The 21,200-nt window shown below is 39.5% G+C and overlaps 1 protein-coding gene across 1 annotated transcript in view; it reads right to left on the reverse strand.

The window, feature by feature from the left end:
- LOC309410442 (bMERB domain-containing protein 1) overlaps positions 1–21,200 on the reverse strand; it is a gene marked incomplete at its 3' end in the record, with an annotated part of 52,041 nt that overhangs the window by 16,464 nt on the left and 14,377 nt on the right. The window contains exon 2 of the mRNA XM_082006825.1: positions 7,434–7,557. Within this exon, the coding sequence (XP_081862951.1) occupies positions 7,434–7,557 (124 nt within the window). The remainder of the gene's footprint in view (positions 1–7,433; positions 7,558–21,200) is intronic.

Genomic DNA, 21,200 nt, shown 5'->3' on the forward strand with positions numbered 1-21,200 from the left:
GTCCTCAGCTTTTCTGAAACTAAACCCAGAAGAGCTGGAGATAGATAGCATATGATGGCTTTAAGCTATGTTTTCATTTCCTGCGATGGCTGGAGATGGTCACAACAGCTCCTGGCGTAATTTTTTGAAATTTCACAATATCAGTAGCATAGAAGGAGAGGTGCTACAAACAGCCACAATTGCTACATAATCTTGACAAACTCTGAGAAGGTGTATCCTGAGCACTAAGTGAGGCAGGGTCTTGAGACAAAAATAGGATTTGATAATGCAATTACAAAGCAAATCACAGTGCATCTGCTCTGCTGCAACTGTGGTTGCCTGAGCTACAATGTGATTGCACAATGTAAACTGTGGCCTTACCTAATTGAGGAAGGCTTGATTTTATAATCTGAAAATTGGTTCTGTGTAAACTTTAGGTAATTCTTCATAGCAAGCAGGTATTCAGCTGGAAATAGTATGTATTTCCTGGATATGAAGAGTACAGCTGTCTTCAGCTGCCCTCCTTTTCTTTTTAAAGGAAGAAATAACAGCATGGAGCAAAGCAAAAGACAGGCTTACAAAGGCTAATATCTGACTTGCAATTTGCACCAAGGTTTAGAAACATTATTACCTGTTAATCAACTGCTTCAGCTGATTTTGCTTTCTTTATTTCTTTGTATTGATAAAAAGAAAAACAAGAATTATCAGAAAGCTGGTCTCTTTTAAAGTATACACTACAAGATGAAGTATTACACTGTGGTATATAGCATGTGATCTGTTAAATAGGTAAAAGCGTTGAGCTGCTTCCCTTGCTTTTAAAAAAAAAATCAGGGTACAGGCTAAGAACATGCTGTCACACATTGAATTTTATTGAGCTTCACAAATTAAGGCTTCAAAATTAAAAAGCGTTAAGTATTTTGCAATAAAGAAGCCTCACAAATTTGAAAATCAGAGATGTCAATTGGAGTTTCCTGTACTGTATGTTTTTGCTTCACTTCAGAGTTCCACAAAGTTACACTGTTTAAGTATATATTTGTCTTTAAGTGCTTTAGTTTTTAATTACTGAAATGAGGTCTCACATTATGTTTAGAACACCAGTAAGGAATTTCCACTTCTATCTGCAAGGCAGAGACAAAAGAGCATACAAAGGACTACAAAGCAGCAGAAAAGAGAAAAATCACGTGTATGGAAACTATATGGATATTTGTGGTCTTCACTTAAAAATCTTTGGGATTTTTTACAGGGTAAATCCTGTTTCCACTGTTCTCATGGAATGTTCTATTTCTTCTGTATTTTGGGGAAGTTTTTCTTTAACATAGTGACAGGCAGACTACAGAAATACCTATATTTGTCTAAGAGCAAACACAGGTTCCCCTTCAACAGTAAATTACTGGTCTGTCACTAAAAAACAGTATGTATTGATCCGTGGGGCTATGGACAGTACATGATTTGTGGGCCTGGTATAGAGAGGTGGACAAATTGTAACACCTTCTTAGATATCTTCTGAATTTTAAAATAATTTTGATGGATATTCATACATACCTGACTTGTCCACCAGGCAGGAATGATGCAATTTTTGGAAGCTGTCAGTAGATGTCTGCCAGACAGTTTAATTTTCAGAGCTGTGCCCCAAAAATAGCACTGAGTTCAGGTTTGAACCAGGATACATGGCCGCCTTTGGTGCTGTGCTTGGGGTGATCTGAGCAGTGAGTGTTTTTATTGAAGAACAGGTGGAGGGCACGTGCACTTAACAGCCCTGCATCCACATATCCCCCGGTTTTCATGACAGCCTCCTGGGATGGACTTGCCCGTGCTCTGTTACCATCCCCACCAGAGCCAGGGGCATTGGAGGTGGTCGCTAGAAAAACATCGTTTTTTGAGGACCTTAGCTTGCAGCCCACAGCCCTCTATGCCACACAGCCGAGCAGACAATAAGGGGAGCACACAGAGTTTGTAAGGAAGGAAAAAAATTCCTCAGAGCTGTTGCGAGAGGAAGGTGGGTGCCAGGGGAAGGGTCACTGCAGTGACCCCACAGGCAAGGCAGCCATTTTGTATTGTTTGGCTGAGCTGCCACAGAATGGCAGCCATTTTGTCTCATGTGGCTGCAGAGCTCAGTTCACGTGTGAGGGCAAGCCTTGCATGGCTCTGCAGTGGAATGGCCCCTATGAAGGACTCCCTCTAAACTTTAAAAATAAAGTGTGTCACTTATTAAAGGAATTTTTGCTGCTTCTTCTCTTCTTTAACTAGAATCATAAGCCTGCAGGTAGGTGAGGTCTTTTATCTGGTGACTGACTTCAGTATCGTGTGAGTTACTGTTGCTGACAGGGTGTCCAAATCTCTTTCTAAAGGTGGAAGATTTCTTCCTGAGGACATTAACCTTTCTGTCAGTGACCCAGAGTGAAGATTGTGAGTAATTTCTATATCCAGCACAGCACAAAGCAACTTGCTTATTCACAGTGTGACTGTTACAAAGAGGTGGGGGGAAATTCAGAACTAAAAACCCAAGCTTTGATGTTTTAACTCAATACTTAATCACAGAAATGTATGTGAAATTTGTTCAAATATAATTGCAATTTTCCTCACTTTAATTTTGAAAACTGAAAATCTAGGTTTCTTGAACTAATAGTATGTTTGATAGGCGTAGGCTACCAGATGAGACACAGAGCCTGCTTGGATATGTATGAGAAAAAAAAACACGCATACAGTTTTTTATGGTTTTTAAAAAGTGGTACAGAGTAGTGTTCAAGTCTAATACTATTAAATCCTTTCATTTTTTAGTTTAATCGCACTGCCTGATTCTCAAAGACTTTAGGACTTGCTTTGAAATAATAATGATAATTAAGTATCTGCTTTTATTTCTTCACCATCCCACTCTTTCACCCCTACAGGGTGACTCTTCTAAAGCTTTTAGTGATGATAAACCGTTCAGTAAAGATTTTATTTAGATACTGCAGTGTTACCAACTGTGAGTACTATAATGTAACATTTGTGTAGCGACGTAGGAACAACATATTTCTTTTTATCCCTTTGTTGTCCGACAGACTTTATGAGTCATTGGTGTTACTTTGTTCAGTGGGGAGAGGGAAGATGGACCTTATAGTATTACTATGGTAAAAATAAGGCCTCGATGCCTTAACTTTTAAAGCAAGGGAAGCTGTCTGTATGTTTTGCTAAAGAATCCCTCATGTAGAGTTCATGTCGCTTGAAGAGAGACGCATGCTATATAGATCACAGCTGAGGAACTGCCTGAAAGAATATTACGTTATGGGTGATCTCGCATAGCAGCAGGAAAAGTTTTACTGGTTCACGCACAGCAGTGTGAAAAATGCAAACCAACTCCAGGTCTGCTGAGCATCCAGACCTTGCTAGGGGGTTTTTTTCAGTTTGGTTTATTTTTTGTTCTTGGAGCAGTTCTCTGCCAAATGCCCTTATTTTATGGATACTGCATTTGTTTAGGCAAAATGTTGACACAACAGTTAAAGACAACGTGTTGTTGCAGAGCTGTTTCAAACATCAGTAACAGTGAGTTTTATTATTATCCCATCCCGATCTTCTTTGTGCGTCTTCCTCAAGGAAAATAGTAATCTCAATTAGCAGTCTTAGAGCAAGTTCCTTCCATGGATTAAACCTGTATTGCTCTGACAGGGGAAGAGCTTGCTCTGATTTCCATTAGCAACAGGTCTAGCTTGCAGTGTTTTGTCTTATTCTTGAGTGTGAATACTGTTAAAATACAGTGTCTGTGCTGCGAAGAGTTGTGGTAGTTACTGGTGTGTGTAAGTAAAGCTGACAGGCTGTATGCCTCTAACAGGAGGGAGCCATGGCTGCTGCTAGGGCTGGTGAAACACTCAGAGCACAAGCCCTCGAGTTTATTTATTTATTTATTTTAAAGCACAGCTACAATGTACTTTGTCCTAGCTTTAGGATCTGGATACATATGAATAAAAAAAAATCAATCATACAGAGAGACAGTGAGAAGAATGACCCATTACTTTTAAAAACGTAGCTGGCAATCTAAGCTATAGCTGGATGTGTAAGTGATATGGAATTATTTCATGTTCATGCTTTTACATGAACTAAAAAAAGCCCAATTTAACTGAAGAGAATTTCTACTCTGTTGCTAACAGCATGAGGGAAAAAAAAGAGAATATAAACATACCACTTATTTTCTCCATTACTATATGTATGTTTTACCCTTTTGTTATAATTGAATGAAAAGTTAAAGCAGGTACAAGAACTAAAGAAATCTGGTTCTCATTAAAGCTGATCTTGAACTCAGTGGTCTGAGCGTAGGTGCAGTATTGCTACTTAGCAGCAACATGTTCAAAGTCAAGTCTGCCTTCAACCTGTCTGATATAGCTCATCTTCATGCAGTTGGTTGTATAGGTCATTCATAAGGGAATCTAGTCCTGGCAGAAGAAAACAACTACTAAAATTAATGACCTACATATGGACTTCTAGTCTTGGGACACTGGCAATGCATTACTTTAGGAAAAAAAAAAGAAAAAATTACATATGGCCACATACAGTCTTTCACAACATGTCTATGAATTACAGTCTATTTAATTTGCTTAGTTAAACAGATAAAAAACTTGGACCACTGAGGTAGCCGTGAGTTGTACTGTTAATCTCAGCAAGAGGTCACGTACTGGGTTTGTGTGGTAAGGTTTTGGTAGCGGGGGTGGCTTCTGTGAGAAGCTGCTAGAAGCTTCCCCTATGTCCAATAGAGTCAATGCCAGCCGGCTCCAAGACAGACCCGCTGCTGGCCAAGGCTGAGCCCATCTGCGATGGTGGTAGCACCTCTGTGATAATGTATTTAAGAAGGGGGAGAAAAAAACTGCGTGGCAGCAGCCAGAGAGAAGAGTGAGAATATGTGAGAGAAACAACTCTGCAAGGTCAAGGTGTTTTTAAGATTTGGTTTTCTTTCTCATTATTCTACTCTGATTTGATTGGCAATAAATTAAACTAATTTCCCAAGTTGAGTCTGTTTTGCCTGTGATAGTAATTGGTGAGTGATCTCTCCTTCTCCTTTTCAACCCACGAGCCTTTTGTTATATTTTCTCTCTGCTGTCCAGCTGAGGAGGGGAGTGATAGAGCGGCTTTGGTGGACATGTGGCATCCAGCCAGGGTCAACCCATCACAGGTCATTAAAAGACATTTGACATTAAAAGACTTTTGTCATTGAAGACAAATGCAACTGAGTCCTTGTCAGTGTAAACTAACCAGAATGAAAGGCAGTAGAGAACAGGTGCTGCTACCTTACTTCGGCATCACTAGCAACATGCTTCTCACTTGTCAGGAATAAAATGTAAAAACAATGAGAAAAAGTCAAATAGACAATTTTTTGGACTCCTAAAAACTATTAGGGGAAGCATGTTCTAATTCTGGAGGCCTCTGTGAATGAGAGAGGCTGCTTTTTCTTTCATACTTGATGAGACAGTATGAAGAACCTGCCTGTTGTAAATGGGCTTAGAAAGATGGGAAGCCTACATGGGGCTTGAAAAATCATGATCAGTGCAGTCTTGGTTTGCAAGTAGAGTCCCAGTGCAGAGACAGATGCTATCTCACCATTTTATTCAGTGGTGTTAAGAAACTGAATTTAAATGTCTGAAGGATTAATGAGCAGTGTCAAGATATTGTGCCACAGAGAAGGGAGCAGTCAGGCTAGAAAGCTGTGTGAATATCCTTGGAAAAGTGGTCATCTTGGCCGGCTGCTGCTGAAGGAATGAGAGGGTCCGTGACAGTGGCACAGACCTTAGTCCCTCTTGCTGAAGACAGTGGCAGCAGCAACCTTGGCTTTCCATGACTTAGAAAAGACAAAAAAGTGGGGCCATCTCTGGCAGTTGCTGCCTCTTTCATCTGCCTGCTTTGCTAATACCTAGGGCCAAACCTAGTGGAGACATGCTCAGAAGAACTTTCCTCACTCGGACAGTGGACAGCTGGGGAGTGCTCTTGGGTAGCTCCAGGCAGAGCGTTTGGGTGATATCTAATGCAGGAAGAGTACTGTTGCACAGTATGAATGTCAGTTATATTTCCTTTTCAATAAGCAAGCTCCTCTGTGTTAAGTTTCTTACTCAAACACCTGCTAGACCATGCAGGGTAAAGAATAAGATGAGCGTGAGCATGGGGGAAATGAAAAGAACAGACTGGATACCAGAACAAACAGAACAAGTGAAGAACATGTAAAGTAATGACAAGCAGATGTTCACCATGGCTCTCATTCACTGGGACAGTTTCAGTGCTTTGTTTGATACAGAAAATGCTAAGAGAAGTACAGGGTTCAATTATGAGGCTTCTTCTGGATTAAATTTATGTACAAGCCAATAACCCAGTTGACTACCAGGAGCAGGTGTGACAAAACCTTTCTTGTTTACCTTATTTGTACCACTACAGCATTATTAAAGGTCACTGTCACTATTACCAGTCCCTATTTCCAAAGGTGGCTAAGCAGCGATTCTGGGCTGAAGTCTTCTGGGATAATACTCCATGTCTGTGCTGTTTCAGGGTGAGATTTCAACTTCTGGCAGTGCAAGTCAGGGCACTGAAATTAATCTCCAGGTGTAAGCGTTAAAGTACCAGTCCTATCTTTGTACTTTAAAGGGAGAAGAGAGCAAGTGAACTTTTTTCAGGCTCCTATAGCTACACTTAATGCCAAAGATCTGGGTTCAGCAAGTGTTAGATCTACTGAGGTTCTTGGCCTGTCAGCAAAGGCATTAGTTTCTGACCTCAGGTACTCATGGACAGATGGAACTTCAAAATAGTACACTCCTTATTAATAAGTAAGTCCTGGTTTTCTAAATTCAGTGATTTAGGATTATAAACCTTATTGACTTCATCATCAAAACTGGATTAACATTCATTAACCTTCAGTGAGCCTCATATGCCTGACCCTTTTGACAGTTTTGAAAATCTCTCTTGGAGTATTGGTATTTAATTTGATACTTCAAAATGTGTTCTGCGTTCACAACATAATGGCTTCCACTTAACAAATGTCAAATCTTGGCTGCTATTAGTCCAGAACACAGTGTACTCTCTTGTGACATGAACTGTCTAAGACCACTAATGAAGTGAGGAATAAAGCCTGAATTAAAGCTCCAAATCCCCTACCTGTTGATATTTTCTTCAGACAAATATCCTTCCCACAAAGGATTGAAGTCAGGTATAAAAATATGCTCTGTAGACACGTACTTTGCTAAAGTTTCCCTTTGTGAGTAATAGATCCCTTTTATGTTTTCTGCAAATCATGCTGAATAAAAAAGGTGCTGAATAAAAAAGGTAATTTCCTTTGCAACTACAAAAATAATTTCCCAATGGCATTTTGCAAGCATTCACCTAACTGGGATGCTCTCTATCTTTCTTCCTTTTAAAATGTCAAGCAGATAAAGGTCTTCTAAATAGCATTCTTTCCTATTTTGATTAATTTTGCATAGTCTTTTCCCAGAAGTATTGATACTTACATAAACCTGAGTTCTGATTCTCTTCTGACTAAGACTTCCCGAAGTCTCTGGATCTTTGCCATCTCAAGCTCAATTTCCTCAGGCATCATTGTTGTTTCAGCCATTGAAATGATGTCAAGTTGATCTGTGTGTGAAAGCAGAGAAAATGATTTAAGTTAATCACTGTCTTAATGGGAATTTTTAGGAATGTAAATTTAATCACAGAGCTATGTGACTATGGGGTAATTAATACGAGTAGTAAAGAATATTCTAGCTGAATACTACATTGACTGGTTTATTGTTTTGCTTATTACTTTCAATGTAACCATTTTGAAGTGAAAGAATCCCTAAACCAAGCTGACAGACATTTTGTTAGTCACAATCTATCGTACCTCTAAGGAATCCCAACCCAGTATGTAACTATAGCTACTGTTCCTTAATTGATATCACTACAAACTTTGAAAGAACAGCTGTAGACTGCTACAAAACTCACTCAAAGCAATTACTTGCAAGTCTGAAGAGTCCTATCTTGGCGCAAGTGCAGGCAATATAAACTGATGAAGGTTTCCCATCTTTAATTCTTATAACTCTTCATGCCATTCCACCATCTCAGCTTGACTAACAGCTAAAGCCCAAACCTACTAGAGAGGAGCCAAGGATGTGATTAGAAATGACATAGGGCCTAGTCCTTTGAGGGGCTGAGTGTTTCTCACTAGGGCATTGAAATCAGTTGAGGAGACAAACAGCACTTTGTAATAATTACTTGGCAACTGGTAAGCGAGGGTCCTTCTATGATTATTTCTCTATAATTGATGTATTACGTCTTCTAATCCAGAGGGCTATGAACCGTGTTCATTGAAGGTAGAAGGAACCAATTTATAGAAGGTGGATTCATGAAGGAGCAATGTGGCCACTGGAAAACCTTATTGCAATGGTTCCCCATACTTGGCCTTAATTTTTAACAAGACTTTAGAGACTAAAAAATAGAGTGCCTGCATGTTTTGGTACCCAAGTGTACATATATTCCTGGAAACAGGCCTGTTTCAGCTGTATTGGTTTAAGAAAGGAAAATGGTGAGGTCAAAATGTACTCAGCATGATTATGCAGAAAACAGGAGACAAAAAGCATCAGAAAAAAGCTGTTCAATTAGTTAAGGGACAAATTCTGAAGTCACTCATGACAGACTAAGCACAAACACTTAACAAGAATTTCTGACAGAAACTTGGAGTAGGAATGAAACTACAAAATCTCAACACAGCCCCTGCATGAGCTTAATTCACAAAGACCAGTTCTCCCAAAACAGAAGCAAAGTAAATACATTTTCTTTATATCCTATAGAATTTCTTTTGTTTGTATATTGAAAAAAAATTCTTTATATATAAAAATATGTAACAGCTATTTTTTTAAAGTTATCCTGCTAATATTGTCTGCAAATTTTGGCTTCACTTCATAATGAAGAAAGCGGGCAAATAAAAATTAAAAATCACTTTTTTTCTCAAGATAACAGCATCTTGAGGAAAAAAGTGACACAGACGTTCAAATGTCTCTCATGAGAGAACAACCATTTCTCATTACTTGTTTTTAAAACTCATATTGCAAAACTGGTTGGTAAAGTAAGGCTACCTTGTGTGTCTGAACACACAACTGCTGCCTGTAGAAGGTAGATTTTCCTATCAGAAAACATTGTTGTTGGGGTATATTTAGTTGAGGTGTAGCCTAGATGTCCTAAGACGTGTTGTTCCAGCTCTGTCAGCAATGGCTAGCTTGATAGTGCAAAGCACATTGAGTCTCTTGAAATCCCAGACACTAACTTAGATGTTGAAATAGAACCTAAAAACCTTGGAAATTTCAGATGTATTTGAGGAAGGCTGAACACCACTGAAAATACCTTAGGGACTGTATCCTGTCCCACCTTTTCCCTCCCCTCACACCCTTACCTGGCTGTGTGGGAATGAGGAACCACAGCAGTCTTGAACTTAGTAACAGTACCTAACATGCTGTGCTATCAGTAACAGATGGGTAGAATTATAATTCAATATTCACCAGATGTTTATCAGACATCAGTCAAAAGAAACTAGAACAAAGATTCTGTGAGTATAGTTTTGCCTCTTGTTGCTTTTCGGGGTTGTGGAGTTATTTTAACTGCCTGCAGCATGATTGGCTTTGGTGCAAATTTATTTTCCAAAAATATTAAGCAGGAGATAGGAAGTTACTCTGATGCTACCATGAATTAAAGCCAATAATATTGGTAATTAGAAAGATAAGCCACAGATATATTACACACACATACATATTTTAAAATTAGTTCTCAAGAGCTCAGAAAACAGAAAAAAAAAAAAAAAACTATCTTATTTCCACTCTGCAACTCTAGCTGTAAATGCCCCAGTGTTATCCCCTGAATCAGATCAGCTATCAATACTGTGACTTCAGTAATTCAGGAGGGGAATCATGAACAAGCCTTATGCCCTGAGTATGTGCTTGAAGCTGACACAAGAATTAGTGTGACAAGAGTGGTCTAGTCTGACCTCTTGCAGAACAGTCACAGATCCTCCTTCGCATCCCACTCAATGTGTGCTTGAACCAGAGAAAATATTTTTGAAAGCTATCAAAAATTATGTAATGTCTTCAAAAGAATCCAAAATGTAAGCAAGGCACCACAAGCTTGAAAGTGGAGGGAAATAAATAGAGAAACCACCAGATAATAGTTCACAACTTGTCTGCAAACTTAGAGATGTAGCTACAATAATACAGAGATATAAAGAGTGGTTTAGTTTACCTTCATAGCAGTACATGTGCTGTGAACATACTGAAAGGTAATTAACTCTCATGGACATCTCAAACTGGAAAGAGGATTGGCAAGAGCTGGATTAAGGGAACTTTGAGAAGAAAAAACAGACCGGGCAGTTGAAAAGGGAAGAAATTTGAAGGTGAGGATATAGAGAACTGAGTATGGAAACACTGTGGTGGTGGAAGAGATTAAGAACCAGTTCTAGAGGGGTAGGCGTGGTCTTCCAAGGAGAAGAAACTGAAGTCAGTCCACACTTTATGCATGTTCACCTGTGCAATGTTAAAGATCAGTGTCATTTTTGCATCAAATCTCCACCTTTTCTAACACTCCCTTCCTAGCAGGTAAAGATTAAGTGAGCTCCTTTGACAGCTTCCAATTCCCTTTATATAGGTGAGTGCATAGGTCTCATAAATCCAACACAGCTGCAGTATACCACTCACTGTGGCCCCCTCTGAAAGGTATGTATTTTTAAGGCAGGCTTTGAGGGGAAAAGGCACAGTTAGAATACCGTATTTCCCCCAAATCCTGAAATAGTAGAGCACAGGTGTGAGGACACTCTGGAAAAACAAGCTTGTGAAGAGGCCATAGGTCAGGTTTCCCACCTCACACCTTCACCACTGTGTTCCTCACAAATCACCAGCCTGTTCGTGTCTGAATTTCTCTTCTAATATTGTGGATAACTGTTTGGCCTACCTGGCAGCAGCTATGCTGAAGGATAATTAATTATTTTTCATAAAATGGTTTAAGCTCCTGGGATGTAAACCACTGGGGAAAGAATATGTTAACATTATTAAGCTTTTGAGTAAAGCTCTAGGTCTGTCCCAGTGGTGAATGACACCTTTAGTGCTTTGAGACATGGTTCTGAACAGCTTCACACAGAAGTCTCTTACTCTTTTATAAAAGAAAGAAGAAATGTTTCATTTTATTTAAAGCAGGCATGCATTAGTGAATGATTTTTTAGCATATATTGTTATTAAGCTCTGTTTCTGGTAATGAGCTAAAATTCATAAAGCAAAAGTGGAGACAACACTGAGATTAGTCACAGCCAGTGACAGGATGAAACTATTTTGTCAGCTCTACAATCTCCAGGTTAATTTTCAGTGACAAAGAAACAAGTAAAATATTATTATTGTATGCACAAAAATATATTGGCTTGAAAATAATTACTATATAGAAATAAAATTATCAAGCTATAACATATAATGAGAGGGACTGAAGAGGTAAACCTGAAGCTATTTATGCATATTTTTGCTTCAATTTAAATGCAGACTGGTATAGTTAAACTGGGTATTAACTTAATGATCACATTTCATCCTCAGTGTGCCAGCCAGAAATGGAACATTAGCCACCTGTGATGAAAAGCAACAACAAAAAAAAAAATGCCTATTAAGTCAGTAAGTGCAAAGAAAACTTTATAAGAAGCCTGAAGTGATACAATGAGAAATGGGCGAATGCATTACACCTGGTGTCAATCATTTCAGACAAATTGGTAAGGAATGCTGTAAGGAAAAAGTAATTATCAGAAAAAATCCTGCTGCTGTCACTTGATGCAAGCATACTGTTCACAGAGAAGCTCGTTGTGCTCTGCAGTCATTAGCTGGTGTAATTCTAATTTGGGGTTTTGTTATCATCATCTTTGTAAAAGACAGAGGCATGGAGAACGTGAGAGAACGTGAGGTGTATTGATAACACAAAGGGTCCCAAACTTATGCTGTAGGAACCCCAAACTATGTCATTGTTATTCTGGTGGCATCCACATACTGAAGAGCAATCAGACCTGTACTCCATGAACACCTAAAGCAGCATGCAGGCAACTGGCAGTCTAGAGGTAGTAAGAGCTGGTTGTTGAGTTGCTTATGGATACACAGCAAGTCTGTGGCAGAGCCAGTACAAGGTCTGCTGCATCACAGTGCCTCTTCAGGACATTGTTCATCTTTTTTCTTGCTTGTGAATCTGTTGCTGTTGGGAACTATCAGTCACTCATCCTTGAAGAGTTATCTCAGTCATTTAGCAACAGAAGAGCTCCAGCACAGGTAAGGGTAATAGCCCAGCTACTCTGCCACTTTTTTCTTCATCTTTGACATGGATGAACCATCTTAAATGAGCCTCTGTGTTTGTTCAGTCCATGACTGCTGAGAGCTCTTTAAAGAACTACAGTACAAATCAGCTGCATGGCTTCTCTAATGTGAACACTACTCAGCAAAAAAACTGGCTGCTCAGCCCACTCAATTACAGTGCTTCAGTTGAAAATTATGTTAAATCATTGTTGTCCTGGGTTGGATTTAAACTGAGCAATTTGAGGCCTATTTCTACTCCCTTAAATTGTCCAATAATAAGATAATCCTTGTTAAAATACTGTTAATGGCTAAGTTTTATTCCAAATCTGGGTCAGTGCCTTTGGGGCTTTCTCAAGAATTCAGTGAAGTTCTCAAACTAATCCTTCTTCAATGAAGTATACTAAATGCTAATGGAGCACAGTGCCGCAAGTCCACTCAATGCTGTTTCAAGTATCAAAATCAAGACTTTCAAGACCACTATTAGTTGATGAGCCGAAGCAGAAGTGAGCAGGAGACACAGGTTAGAGACAGATGAAGAGAGAACCAGATGGTGCAACTTAAAAACAGAACTCTTGGTGGAAACTGAAATTCATAGTTGCATAATGCAGAAAAATAAACTGTTATAGTAAAAAATATTCCAGATAAAAATGTTCATGTGTAAAGAATCAGATGATTCCTGTAGTTTGTCACTAGCTTGTCACCTGGAGGCATGAATGACTAGTCTTGTAGCCAGGCCTTTTACTATACTTTTCACTGTTGCTTCAAATGTATTCAGAGGCCCAGAGTTTTTGGGGTTGTCTTCTCTTTGATTTAACCCATCTGGAGCAGGATACAGTGGCCAATAACTAACCTGTGCAGAAAAAAAACCTACATCTAACTGCTTATGCCTAATCTAGCCTGCTGCAGCATTCTATGACTGTGAATCCTAACAATGATTAAATTTGGCACATGGAATGGTATTTATTCAATGTTTTATGCTGGAATTACCATATAAATATGGCTAACAGCTAAACACAATACAAACAGCTGCAATGTATTTTGTTCCTGGCTTCCTTAACAGGCAGGCAACATTGTGCAACTTAAAATGGGGGACTGGGGGAAGGTGGCATAGGGATAGTACCAGGGTAGAAGTGACCTGACTGTCATGGTGTTGAGCACATCCCACCACTCCGGCTGGTTTGGCTGCCTGGGCTCAGGGTTAGTTTGGACATGGTGCAGCTGTCTGGCTTTGAGAGGCCTCAGCAGAGGCTTCCCCTTTTCTTCCCCCTCCTTTTGATCAGAAGCAGATTTCAGGCTGAGGCTCTGGCCCTTGGCCCTTGCTCTGCCCCCTGCCCTGGGGACCCGGACTTGACTTCCCACTTGTCCTTGGGCCTGCCTTCTACTAGGGATTTTCCTGGAGATCTGGACTGTGACTGACCCTGGTGGTTGTCATCAGACCTGCTCTGCTTTCCTTGCTCAGGTACTACTGGGCTGCACCCGTGCCAGTGACGACACCGTCCCTGCCCCTGCCTGCCTTGTTATGACTCTCAGCACAGAACTTGCCGACCCTTTCGGAGCTTCTTGTGCACTGATCCTTCACCTACAGTTATTAATGGAAGTACTCCTCATGACTGCAGTGAACACTCGAAGGCTCACTTCACCAGGGTTTCTCTTTCTTACTTTTGATGATTTCTGGAGAAATTCCAAAGGAATCTGCATATATAAATATAGACTGTGGGAACTGGTACCAGATCACTGGACATCTCTTTCAAACAGCAGTGCATAGGCATATTACCTGCTCCTAAGTGCATTACGTAAGCTCAGTGCTTCTCATTCTCTCTTTCCATAAACAATGTTATAAATATTTTTGTACTGCCTGTGAGTCCCAATGCCTCTGAGATAGAGGCCGCTCTACATGCATCCCAGGAATCAGTCCTCATCCTGCTGCAGAGTACAGTCCACAGTCCATTTCAGCAGATTATTTAAAAAAATGCTATATTCTTCCTCAAGGCAAACTCTTCCCTCTGCTTTTCAGCTGGCCCTCCTGTTTCATCTCTTGCACTGCGAACAGACTGGTGATGACAGCCAATTTAGTAGAAGTTGGAATCATGCTGCCGCTTGTATCAGGCCTCAGTAACCAGCCAATAGGCTACACTGAGGCAACAGGAGCACACACACCTGACAAGTTTTAACACTGTGGAAAAAGTAATCTCTAAAGACAATAGTAGTGTGCAGAGGCTATTACTGGAGGAGAAAAAAAATAACGTTCTACTCCCCTTAGATGTGCTCTGGTTCTCAGAATCACTTTGCTCCCACTGCCATCAATAGCACTGAACACTGGAGATGACACAGCTGAATTTTGCTTCTAGCAGGAAGCTGAAATTTTTTTCTTCTCTACTGTGCCTGTTACAGCTTTTGAATCCCTATTAATACTTCTCCACGGGTTGTGCAACACAGTTATTTATTTTGGAATCGCTGGCATGTACAACCAAGAGCTGGCACAAATTGAGCACATATCCTTCCCAGGTGGCTAGATGTGCTTTGTCCCTGCAAGTAATGGCGGCCAGAAACTTTCTGACAAACTGAATCTGCTAGAAAATGCCAGAGAAGTGGCATTCAGAGTATGTGGGGGCTAACATCTTGGATTCAGTACATTTACTCTGAAGTCAAAAGGAATGCAAAGAGCCTGATTTCCTATCAGTGCATGAAGATCCAGAGCAGCCTTGCAGTTCTGGAGATGTTAAATTCTCCATAAAACCCTGGAAGCAGAAGTTTCAACTGCAGTGCAGCTCCCAAGTCACAGGAGGTAATCCTGGAGCCCTGAAAAACTAGCTTAAGCTAGGCATCAAAGCTTACAATATTTTTGCCAGACAGCAGTGCACACAGAAATCCCAAAGCTCTTTTTTCACATGTTCCATGTCTTGGGGTAAACCTCTGGGCTGGTTGATTCCCCTTACAGCTTCACTTTGCAGCAGTGAAATCTGGCAGCTCTACGGAACCCCTTTAGCAGGAAGGAACCAGAGATGCATACTGCAATCTGATTAAATGCCAGGATCTTGGGGAATGTCACAGTCACCAAATACCCCTGCTCCTGAACAGTCATTTGGGGAAGGAGAAAAAGATGATGGGGGATTTTTATGACTCACGGGGAACTGTGGTGCATCCGTGCTTCCATTAAACCTGAAATACAAAGTACTGGCCACCTCAGCTCTCTACTGTGCTGTGCAAAGATGACTTATGTTCTGAGATGAACTGCTAGACTAAAGCAATACCTTCACATCTGCCATCCATTCAGCAGTCAAGAGATCAGAATTTCATGTCTGTAGAGAGACACTCTGGTATAACCTGTAGAGAAGCACGACAACTCTCTGAGATGATCAAAATGAATTATTACACATTTAAACTGGCCATTTGTGGGAGGAGGGGAAATCTTGCCTTCATATTAATGGTTAGAATCACTGCGAAAAGCACTTGTTGCAGCATCAGCTGCAGTGAAAAAATTTTATTTTGCAACTTGGGAGAGAATAAAAAATACGTTCCCTGAGAATAACGGCTGCTTTTGCACAGATTGCTTATGGAAATATAATTTTTTAAAAATAAAAATTAAAATCTTCTCATATTAACAGCATTAGTAAAGACTAGGAAAGACATGAGCAACCTAAAAAGACATATTTATTATATGGCAAATATACCAATTCTGTAAGGGTTTGTTTCAAATTTGTCGAATTAATTTGTTGAATTAATTTGCTGAATTCAACCTTTGGAAGAAGTCATATATGGATTATTTCTTTTGCCCTATTCATCTGCCTCTTCTCATTCAGTATTTGACCACCTCTCAGTCTTGTTTAGTATTCAACATTGAATATCAAAGATGATCTGTTTCTGTAATATATGAAATTACTCCTTCCTGTTTTCTAATAATAGGCTACTATGACTTATAATGAGTATGTGCAGTTTTATGCATATCTTGAATCTTTTTTATGTATTTTCTGCCATCTTTGAATAGTCTGATCAGCATTCTCTAAACACATATAAATAACTTCAAAATTATAAACAAAACAAAACTTGGAGTTTTCTTTTATGCGGAAATCTTAGCAGTAAGCCCTACACAGTATAAACTTTGTCGAGGAAAAAGCAGCCAGGCTGAGGGGACAGGAAAGTGTGAACTTGTCTTGTGGAGATGATTAGCTCCGGAGGTCCCTTCTCTTAATCCAAGGCTCACTGAAGTCAACAGAAGTCTTTCACCTCAGCCAATTTTTTTTTCCTTTTTTTTCCATGTGTCATATGTAACTTTTCCTTCCAGGCATGCAGCTATTTTTGCCTTTGAAGGAGAAGAATAAGTTTGAAAAAGTCTTGGAAGTTCAGGCTTGGCTTTTCAGAAATCTGTAGGTATTCTCTAAAACTGACTAACAACCTGATCAATTTTGTGGAGCTGGGCTGTGATATGTAAGCCTTTGGTCAATGCTGAAGGAAGAAAGAATGCAGAAAAAAGCAAAACAGTAAGGCAGAACTGACATTCGTAATTCTGTTGAGTTTAACAGAATTTGAATGAGTCTCTGAAACATCAGATGCTAACAAAAAGACCCTGTTGCTAAAAACCACCAGAGATCATTCTATTCTGTTTGCCGTATCATTTCCTTCCAAGGTATATTAAATCATCTGAAGTGACTGGAGATCGCTCTGTTCAAAGAGTCAGCTGTGGTCTGAGTACAACAGCACAATTATAATACCGGAGTTTATTTTGTCCAGGTCATGAATACTTTTTTTTTTTTTTTTTTAAATTACCACAGTTAGATTTACAGTCTAGACATGGTACAACCTGAGTTTCCACTTCAAAAGTGTCTCACACAGTCCACCACATGACCCCATTTTAATATTAGGTAAGCCGAGAATATAAAAAGCACAATTGTCCATTGCACTTCCAGAATCACTGCCCTGTGTTCCAGATCTAAAAGCCTTTTGTTATAAAAAGATTCTTTTAGTTGCTTATCCTGTACATTCTTGATCTCATCTTCAAGCTTTGACCTTTTATTTTGCATTATTTACCTTTGCAAAAAGCCTGTTGGCAGCAGTCTATTCTTTTCCATTTCAAGCTTTTGTACACTGTGGTCTCACTGAGATTTTTCTTGAAATATAAATGCCAGATTCACAGTGTTGAATATTAACTCCTTCCCTAACTCTCAAAGTCCTTTTGGTTTCTATGGTGTCACACTCAAAGTATGACACACAATGACTCCTTTCATGTTTCTGATGTTAAGAAAATGCCTCTACCTGCCCAGTGCCCAAATGAGAGTCCTGGTTGCTTTGCATCTTTTATGCTGTACTTCTGTAGATCAAGTAATACTGCACTAAAGAAAGGCTGGTTTAAAAACTGAATCTGAAAGAGATCCTGCTTTGAGTTTTCTAATTCAACTACATATTCCCAAGCAGAAGTAGACATTCAGGAAGTAAAAGTGATTGCTAAATAAGGATGGTCTTCAGTACTTTGCTAACTAGAAGTTTTATGGTTAAATGATGGTTCCAGCGTTCTAATTTAGGGACCATTTTCTGCCCTTGTTCCCTATTTAAAAGATATATATCAGCACAAGTCTATAACTATAAGATCTATTCAGATCTTGCCTCTCAAAAAAAGCATCACTTAAATTGTCTTGTTTGTTATCCTGAGAAATTTATAAGCAGTAATTATTCTTGGCTTTGTCTTTTGTCAATTTATGACAGTTCCAATTTCCTAAGGGGGTAATTATGCAACCCTTTAATCTTGCACTTCCCATGGGAAATAGATCTCTCTAGTCTTAAGAAGCTGCTCAGTGCACAGAAGACTTCATTTTGGTTGTAATGATATCCTGAAAAAACAGCTCATCTCTCAATAGTTGTTCATCCTTCTCTGACAATGAAGACCCTGTGAATCTGCACCAGTCTGGAGTTCCTGTAGAAATCTAACACGATGCATAGGACTTAATGTGATATACGGACTTAATGTATCTTAAAATCTATACTGCCATCCTGTATTTGGATGATAAACTTCATTTGTTCTATCTTGCACTTAAGCTTTCAGATTTTAGCATTCTCCTGACTTTCAATGCTGTCAAAACTGTAGCACTCATTTACTTGTGAAGATGGAGATTTTGATTAGCTAAGAGGAAATGATCAAGGACAGGAGAAAGGATTATGTTAAATGATAATGGCTGGTGTAAAATTAAGTAAAGGAGAAGAATAAGCTTAGACTAGAAACTAGTAACTATCAACAGTAATAACATTCTGAAGCAGTCTTTCAAGTAGGATGTTGGAGGAAAGGAACCTAAGCTGTTTTAAACTAAGATCAGAACATACAGATCTTTAAAGAGTCTGGCCTCACTTTGTGGGGCAAAAAAACCCAGACCAGTCCTATCAATAAGCTCAGGTATTGTATGATTGTCTGCAGTTGCAGGAGGGTGGACGCAGGAAGTAGAAAAGATTAATTTGACAATTATCTGTGCCTTTAAGGTAAGATTTAGCTTTTTGAGGTCCAGTGTCCTCTGCAGTCAAACATTGCCCACACAGAGATTGCAGCCTCTTTCTCCATGTATGAAGTCATAAGGATCCATCCCGTCAAATGAAACTATCACTTCAAGATCACGCACCACCTCTGCTTTCATATTCTTCCATCTGGATCTAAGGGTGTTTGCTTATGCAAGGAACTGACTCAGCACATTAGGACAATTTGCTACCTAATTATCTGTAACTAGAATAATTTCTTTTCTAGCTGTAAATCTGTATACAATTTGTTGCTGGTTTATAGCACTATCATTATGATTTACATGTAGTTTTTTTCTATTCCTGAGAGTTCTATTAGCTTTCTCTATTTTGCTATGATGTCTTTGATCTGTGACTCACAATACCCTGGATAGTCCCCTAAATAGTCAATTTTAGGGGGAGAGGGAGGACTTTTCCTCAGTAGTACCCCCTCTGGCAGCAGTTGAAAAGCTAATACAAACCATATTTACAAATCAGGAAACAGAATTTCAGCACTCAGAGCAATAAATGCCTAAGGAGTCAGAACTTAATATTGAACTAAATGTTTCTTTGAAAATATAAGATAAATATAACTTTCTATGAAAGTCTTCCCATAAACAATGAAATAAAACCCCCAGGCCTTATCTGATTGTGCCATAATATTAAGCAAAAAATACAGATTTTTTTTTTTAACGTGACTGAAATTTGCAGGAAGTGCTTCTGATGTAAATAAATTCAGGGTATGCAGAAGTATATCCACTAACATAAATTACCCTAACGACTCACAGACTGGGTCTTGAAAACCCTTAGGGGCTTTGACACTCCAGTTATAGGGCTCAACCTTGCTACTTTGAAGTTCATTCCAAGACTCTGTCCAGGCAATTTGCATGCCCCAGCCAATTGCCGTTACAGTCAATGATAACAAGGTTGCACACATCTCTTCGGCCTGTTAGAGGGCAAATGCATAAAAATGAGGAAAACAAAATCATTAAAAAAGCAAAGGGAGTCTGGAATTAATGTCCTTTTATAAAATCCTTTTTAAACTCAAGTCGCATTGAATTAAGAAACCCCGGAGACATTATTCGTGGATTCACATGTGATTCTCCACAGCTGAGACTGAAGCCTCTGTTTTAATATAAATTGCATCTCTGAGTTGAGACAGTTTTCAAATATCTAGATTCTAAATTTGGCAGGTTTAATTTTTTTTTCCTTATGGTGGCTGTGATAAGGTCACTACAGCTCACGCCTTCAGATGCAAGCTGGTCTGCAAGGGACTGCTCAGTAGCCAGCTTAGTATCATCCCAGTACAGTTCCTATCACACATCAGACATAAAAATATAGCAACACAAAGTGTATTTAGTGGTGTCTTGGATATACTGATAGAGTGCAAAAAGGACTTGCTCAGATACAGAAATTTTTCAGAGCAATTACAGCACACTGGAAGGGTATCATCGTGATTGGTGCGACCATTTCAGGCTTCAGTTTCCAGCATCCCCAGTGCCTAAACTGAGCCACAAACTCTTTTCAAGACTAGTACAGTCCATTTGCAAAATAGCCTGTGGAATCTCATCCAGCCATTTTGGTTGTGTATAAAGAAGGATTAAGTGGTTTTGAGTGGGATTTAAAGAAGAGCTGTCCATATAATTAGGTCTGCAGAGAATTATGACATACTTAACGAAGTACTGTAATTGAATTGTGCAAGAACATTTTCCAGACTTCCTACTGTTATTTCCAATTTTAAATAAACTCTACTTTTGGTATCAGTACCACATTCCTTGTTGCCAGATGCTCTGACAACAGGATTTTTCACACATTTGGCTGGTGGCTTTAGGTGAGGTGTGAATGCAATTTCCCCCAGACCACACTATATGTCAGTCTGAAAATAAGCAACCTAATTTGTCTTGCTGTAACTGAAATAATAGAGTGGCATTTTTCCACCTCTTACTAGGAGATGTACCATCATGTTTTTCATATCAGTGATTCTCCTATTGACCTAAGCTGACAGAAGGGTGCCCTCAATATCCCAGTAGGTCTAAAACCAGAAGCTTCTCCTGATATTCTGTTCTTCTGGTTTCTCTCCCTTCTCTCCCCATTACACAAATAAATAAATAAATAAGTCTTTGCAGATGAGACAAATTAGCTGATCTTGCATGATACCGTTTCAGCACTCAAGTAAATGCTGCTTGCAGAAAACCCAGCAATTTAGCTCATTTGTTTGTAACAAGTCATTACTCCTGTCCAGCCTGCCTCAGCCTGACCTGGATTTTGTGAGGAGTGGCAGGCAGCTTTGGTGCAGAGGTTAGTGTTCTCCAAGCTTGAGAACAGGGGCACCAGCCAAGGGGCTCTGCATCCAGCTGCACTCCCTGCTTCCTCCTGGCTCAGGAGAAGGTGTGTAGTAAATTGCTGTACATCTTCCCATTTCAACTTGCACTTGCAAAATCTTTCCAGTAGCCAAGAAGAGGAACAGAGTAT

The sequence above is a fragment of the Phaethon aethereus genome (assembly GCF_964289735.1).
Source record: "Phaethon aethereus genome assembly, chromosome: 15".
NCBI classification, from domain to species: Eukaryota; Metazoa; Chordata; class Aves; order Phaethontiformes; family Phaethontidae; genus Phaethon; species Phaethon aethereus.